Here is a 6,393-nt window from a genome sequence, read left to right as displayed (position 1 = left end):
GGCTGACTGTGTGGCTGACTGTGTGGCTGACTGTGTGGCTGACTGTGTGGCTGACTGTGTAGTGGTGCGGCTGACTGTGTAGCGGTGCGGCTGACTGTGTAGCGGTGTGGCTGACTGTGTAGCGGTGTGGCTGACTGTGTAGCGGTGTGGCTGACTGTGTAGCATTATGGCTGACTGTATAACAGTATAGCTGACTGTGTGGCTGACTGTATAGCGGTATGGCTGACTGTGTGGCTGACTGTGTGGCTGACTGTGTGGCTGACTGTGTGGCTGACTGTGTGGCTGACTGTGTGGCTGACTGTGTAGTGGTGCGGCTGACTGTGTAGCGGTGCGGCTGACTGTGTAGCGGTGTGGCTGACTGTGTAGCGGTGCGGCTGACTGTGTAGCGGTGCGGCTGACTGTGTAGCGGTGTGGCTGACTGTGTAGCGGTGTGGCTGACTGTAGCGGTGTGGCTGACTGTGTAGCGGTGTGGCTGACTGTGTAGCATTATGGCTGACTGTATAACAGTATAGCTGACTGTGTGGCTGACTGTATAGCGGTATGGCTGACTGTGTGGCTGACTGTGTGGCTGACTGTGTGGCTGACTGTGTGGCTGACTGTGTGGCTGACTGTGTAGTGGTGCGGCTGACTGTGTAGCGGTGCGGCTGACTGTGTAGCGGTGTGGCTGACTGTGTAGCGGTGTGGCTGACTGTGTAGCGGTGTGGCTGACGGTGTGGCTGACGGTGTGGCTGACGGTGTGGCTGACGGTGTGGCTGACGGTGTGGCTGACGGTGTGGCTGACTGTATAACAGTATAGCTGACTGTGTGGCTGACTGTGTAGTGGTGTGGCTGACTGTGTAGTGGTGTGGCTGACTGTGTAGCGGTGTGGCTGACGGTGTGGCTGACGGTGTGGCTGACGGTGTGGCTGACGGTGTGGCTGACGGTGTGGCTGACGGTATAGCGGTATGGCTGACGGTATAGCGGTATGGCTGACGGTATAGCGGTATGGCTGACGGTATAGCGGTATGGCTGACGGTATAGTGGTATCGCTGGCTGTATAGCTGACTTTATAGCAGTATGGCTGACTGTATGGAAGTCTGTATAGCAGTATGGCTCACTATGGAAGACTGTATAGCAGTATGGCTGACTGTATAGCGGTGTGGCTGACTGTATAGCGGTGTGGCTGACTGTATAGCGGTATGGCTGACTGTATAGCAGTGTGGCTGACTGTATAACAGTGTGGCTGACTGTATAACAGTGTGGCTGACTGTATAGCAGTGTGGCTGACTGTATAGCAGTGTGGCTGACTGTATAGCAGTGTGGCTGACTGTATAACAGTGTGGCTGACTGTATTGCGGTATGGCTGACTGTATTGCGGTATGGCTGACTGTATAGCAGTGTGGCTGACTGTATAGCAGTGTGGCTGACTGTATAGCAGTATGGCTGACTGTATAGCAGTGTGGCTGACTGTATAACAGTGTGGCTGACTGTATAGCAGTATGGCTGACTGTATAGCAGTGTGGCTGACTATATTGCAGTGTGGCTGACTGTATAGCAGTGTGGCTGACTGTATAGCAGTGTGGCTGACTATAGCAGTGTGGCTGACTGTATAGCAGTGTGGCTGACTGTATAGCAGTGTGGCTGACTGTATAGCAGTGTGGCTGACTGTATTGCGGTATGGCTGACTGTATAGCAGTGTGGCTGACTGTATAGCAGTGTGGCTGACTGTATAGCAGTGTGGCTGACTGTATAGCAGTGTGGCTGACTGTATAGCAGTGTGGCTGACTGTATAGCGGTGTGGCTGACTGTATAGCGGTGTGGCTGACTGTATAGCAGTGTGGCTGACTGTATAGCAGTGTGGCTGACTGTATAGCAGTGTGGCTGACTATATTGCGGTATGGCTGACTGTATAGCAGTGTGGCTGACTGTATAACAGTGTGGCTGACTGTATAACAGTGTGGCTGACTGTATAGCAGTGTGGCTGACTGTATAGCAGTATGTGTGTGTGACGGTCTGTGTGTGTCCCTCTCATCTCCCTCTTTCAGCCTTATGTCGGGCCCTACTGCCTCCTGCGTTATGACCAGCAGCAGCAGCGTCAGATCTACCCCCTGCTCAACCCCTTGCACCCCGCGCCGCCTCAGCCTGGCAGCCGAGTCCTTCACCAACCTGAGAGACTCCACCAAGACCATGAGCACTAGTGGAGGTCTGGTGCGGCTCCTCCAGGAGCGAGGCATCTCTGCAGCAGTCTACAACCCTCAGAGCTGGGACCGGGCAGACTGTTGCACCTCCACCCCCACTGGGGGGGTACCATCGCTTCTACCGCCGCGGCCCCCCGACACCCTACCCTCCACGCCGCCCAACTCCCCAACCCACCGCTCTCTCTGTGCCAAACCCAGCAGCCCCGTGGGGCCCTTCGAACTCAGTCCCAGCGCCCCGCCCTATGACAACTTCCTGGCGTCAAAGCCGGCCAGCTCCATCCTGAAGGAGGTGAGGGCAGAGGCCCAGAGCAGTGAGTCAGCAGACAGCGAGTGTCAGACTGACGTCAGCGTCCACAATCTGAAACTGGTGGACAAGCTGAAGCGCTTCAGCGTGGCTGGGGCCGGCCCCTCTTTATCAGGGGCCACGGGGCCCACTATGCTGGGGCCCCTCAGCGGCCTCCACCGCCCTTCCCACTTCTGCCCTTCTGTGGTGACCAGTCCCATAGGGGGCCTCGGCCCCGCTCTGAACGCAGGCATCCGCCGTAACCGCAGCTACCCGGCCATGGTAGGGGCCGGCATGGCTATGAAGGGCCCGGGGCCCCAAAGCCCCACAGACATGCTCCTGGCTTCTTCCTCCAAGCTCCCCAGACAGACTAGTCTCAATGATGGGTAAATGAATGTTGACTTTTCTCTTCTGTCTGTCACCTGTCAGATGAGTTGGATGTATATATAGCTGCTGTATGAGTCCCCGGTCTGTGACAAATCAACTCTGTGCCTGAAAGAGATGCCCTTTCTTTTTACAGTGCATTTTGTATCAATGCTAATTATTTTGTCTTCCTTTCTTTCTTTCTCTATTCTGTCTCTCTCTCCTCTCCTGTCCTCTTTCTCTATTCTGTCTCTCTCTCCTCTCCTGTCCTCTTTCTCTATTTGGTCTCTTTCTCCTTTCCTGTCCTCTTTCTCTATTCTGTCTCTCTCTCCTTTCCTCTCTTCTATTCTGTCTCTCTCTCCTTTCCTCTCCTCTCTTTCTCTGTCCTCTTTTCTCTCTGCTTACAAGCCTAAGTAAATAGTACCATGATGTGTTTTTGTTGTTGATTGGCCCTGCAGATCGGTAGGCTGAAGCAGATGTACTGTAGCACCTGTTATCTGTTTAGGAAACGGAGCGCTTCCAAGCCCAGGTAAACTCATATTAAACATCTATTTATTTTATTCCCACGTCTAAACGTGTACATGTAGAGATAAAGCACTGTTTCTTCCTGTTAATTAGCTAATGAGTGGCAAGCAGTACCAACAAACGCACCTTAAGTGGTATTTAAGGGTGTTCAGTGACATCATAACAATATGCACATAACTAAGACCTTTATTGAGGAAATGAAATGTTGGAGGTACAGTATTCATACTACTAGCTAGCACAATACTGGGCAACAACACATGTTATTCACCTCAAAGTTGATCCAAATAAAGAGTGGGAAGGAGCCACACTTGAAGCTAAGAGGGATGCATGGATGTTTGCCGTGAATGAATAGGCTATGGTTTGAACTTGGATACATTGTAACAGACCAACATGATTTATAGACATTTGTGTGCAGTGTGAGTATGTGAGCATGTGTGTGTGTATAAAGTTGTTGAAAGATTTACCTATAGGCTTAGATAGTCTAAGAAAGGCTTGAGTCATTTGGTTAAGGTGATAATCAGATATACAGGTCATTTCAACCAGAGCCCACTAACTGCTGTCTCCCAATACAAAAGGTGTGTAGAAGAGTTCTCTGGGAGGGACGCGGTTGACTTTTATGAGAGAAACATTATACAAGTTAGATTTTTCTTCTGACTTTCATCTTTCTGGTAACAAGCTTTGGTGACTGAACTGTTAGCTTTAAACTAAAGCCACTGTACTGTAAATGAAGTTGTGGAACGGAGAGATGGGGAGAATACGTCCTAGTGCCTCATACTTTACATAGTTCCGTTGTTGGACTGACTGATCTGTCTGGTTCCTCCCTGGTATGAGCAGACAACTGCTTTGTGTTCTGAGGTTATCCTCCTCGTACTGAGTTTTAACTTGAACTGCAGAGAAGATGAGCTCTCAAATGTCAAATTACATCTTGGATAGATGCAGTATATGTGTTGAAATAAAGAAGAAACGCATATTATTTATCATTAACTTCTGACAAAAGTAGAGATTCGACCTTGCTGACATTGTGTGTAACTTGAATAGCCTTTGAATGTATTGATTAACAGCAGAAAATATTATGTCCATATGTGTTTGTTGATTTAAATGATGGTTTTACTGCATTTCAACCACAAAGGGAATTATTATTATACTACTTGTACATTGTAAATGGTATGTATGCAATGAATTTAGCCATGTTAACTATTTTTTAATAAACTAGAATATATATATATAAGGGACAAAAATGTTGTTCAGGCCATGAAGTGGTCAGAACACTGGTTTAAAAACAAGGGTTTTGTGTTCCGGAATTTCAAGAGCACCAATTTGCAAAAAAAGGCTATTATCAATAAAACAATTGATATGACCTGCTTGCCTTCATGTCTTATTTATCTGTATGTTTATATATATGTAGTGTTGGTTGGAGTTCACTACAGGCCAAATAATATCATGTTTGGAGCACAAATCACCAGAAATCCTCATGATAATGAACTGTTTATGAAGACATGTACTTGACAACTGTTGTTTCATGGTGTTTCACCATACTGGTGCCCACACATCTTTATGAGGACAATATGGACCGAGCTACAACACGTGTTCACATGGGAAAGATCTTGGCCTCAGTTTCATGGTGTTTCACCATACTGGTGCCCACACATCTTTATGAGGACAATATGGACCGAGCTACAACACGTGTTCACATGGGAAAGATCTTGTCCTCAGTTTCATGGTGTTTCACCATACTGGTGCCCACACAGCTTTATGAGGACAATATGGACCGAGCTACAACACGTGTTCACATAGGAAAGATCTTGTCCTCAGTTTCATGGTGTTTCACCATACTGGTGCCCACACAGCTTTATGAGGACAATATGGACCGAGCTACAACACGTGTTCACATGGGAAAGATCTTGTCCTCAGTTTCATGGTGTTTCACCATACTGGTGCCCACACAGCTTTATGAGAACAATATGGAGCGAGCTACAACACGTGTTCACATGGGAAAGATCTTGGCCTCAGTTTCATGGTGTTTCACCATACTGGTGCCCACACAGCTTTATGAGGACAATATGAACCGAGCTACAACACGTGTTCACATGGGAAAGATCTTGTCCTCAGTTTCCTGGTGTTTCACCATACTGGTGCCCACACAGCTTTATGAGAACAATATGGAGCGAGCTGCAACACGTGTTCACATGGGAAAGATCTTGGCCTCAGTTTCATGGTGTTTCACCATACTGGTGCCCACACAGCTTTATGAGGACAATATGGACCGAGCTACAACACGTGTTCACATGGGAAAGATCTTGTCCTCAGTTTCATGGTGTTTCACCATACTGGTGCCCACACAGCTTTATGAGGACAATATGGACCGAGCTACAACACGTGTTCACATGGGAAAGATCTTGTCCTCAGTTTCATGGTGTTTCACCATACTGGTGCCCACACAGCTTTATGGAGAACAATATGGAGCGAGCTACAACACGTGTTCACATGGGAAAGATCTTGGCCTCAGTTTCATGGTGTTTCACCATACTGGTGCCCACACAGCTTTATGAGGACAATATGAACCGAGCTACAACACGTGTTCACATGGGAAAGATCTTGTCCTCAGTTTCCTGGTGTTTCACCATACTGGTGCCCACACAGCTTTATGAGAACAATATGAACCGAGCTACAACACGTGTTCACATGGGAAAGATCTTGTCCTCAGTTTCCTGGTGTTTCACCATACTGGTGCCCACACAGCTTTATGAGAACAATATGGAGCGAGCTACAACACGTGTTCACATGGGAAAGATCTTGGCCTCAGTTTCATGGTGTTTCACCATACTGGTGCCCACACAGCTTTATGAGGACAATATGAACCGAGCTACAACACGTGTTCACATGGGAAAGATCTTGTCCTCAGTTTCCTGGTGTTTCACCATACTGGTGCCCACACAGCTTTATGAGGACAATATGGACCGAGCTACAACACGTGTTCACATGGGAAATATCTTGTCCTCAGTTTCATGGTGTTTCACCATACTGGTGCCTACACAGCTTTATGAG

At 48.2% G+C, this 6,393-nt stretch overlaps 1 protein-coding gene across 1 annotated transcript; it reads left to right on the top strand.

Annotated features, from left to right (window-relative positions):
* Positions 1 to 1,643: 1,643 nt before the first annotated feature.
* LOC135528652 (trafficking kinesin-binding protein 1-like) lies at positions 1,644 to 4,705 on the top strand. The gene is made up of 2 exons (XM_064957766.1): positions 1,644 to 2,846; positions 3,282 to 4,705. Exons 1-2 carry the CDS (start codon positions 2,029 to 2,031, stop codon positions 3,292 to 3,294), a joined length of 831 nt encoding a protein of 276 aa, XP_064813838.1. The 5' UTR covers positions 1,644 to 2,028; the 3' UTR covers positions 3,295 to 4,705.
* The last annotated feature ends 1,688 nt before the right edge of the window (positions 4,706 to 6,393 follow it).

Source organism: Oncorhynchus masou, unplaced genomic scaffold (assembly GCF_036934945.1).
Source record: "Oncorhynchus masou masou isolate Uvic2021 unplaced genomic scaffold, UVic_Omas_1.1 unplaced_scaffold_10040, whole genome shotgun sequence".
NCBI classification, from domain to species: domain Eukaryota; kingdom Metazoa; phylum Chordata; class Actinopteri; order Salmoniformes; family Salmonidae; genus Oncorhynchus; species Oncorhynchus masou.
Note: the sequence above shows the minus strand (reverse complement) of the source record. Positions and strands in the feature narration are given on the sequence as shown.

Excerpts from the sequence above, each read along its gene's own strand:
- LOC135528652 (XM_064957766.1), top strand. The coding sequence starts at position 2,029 with ATGTCGGGCCCTACTGCCTCCTGCGTTATGACCAGCAGCAGCAGCGTC.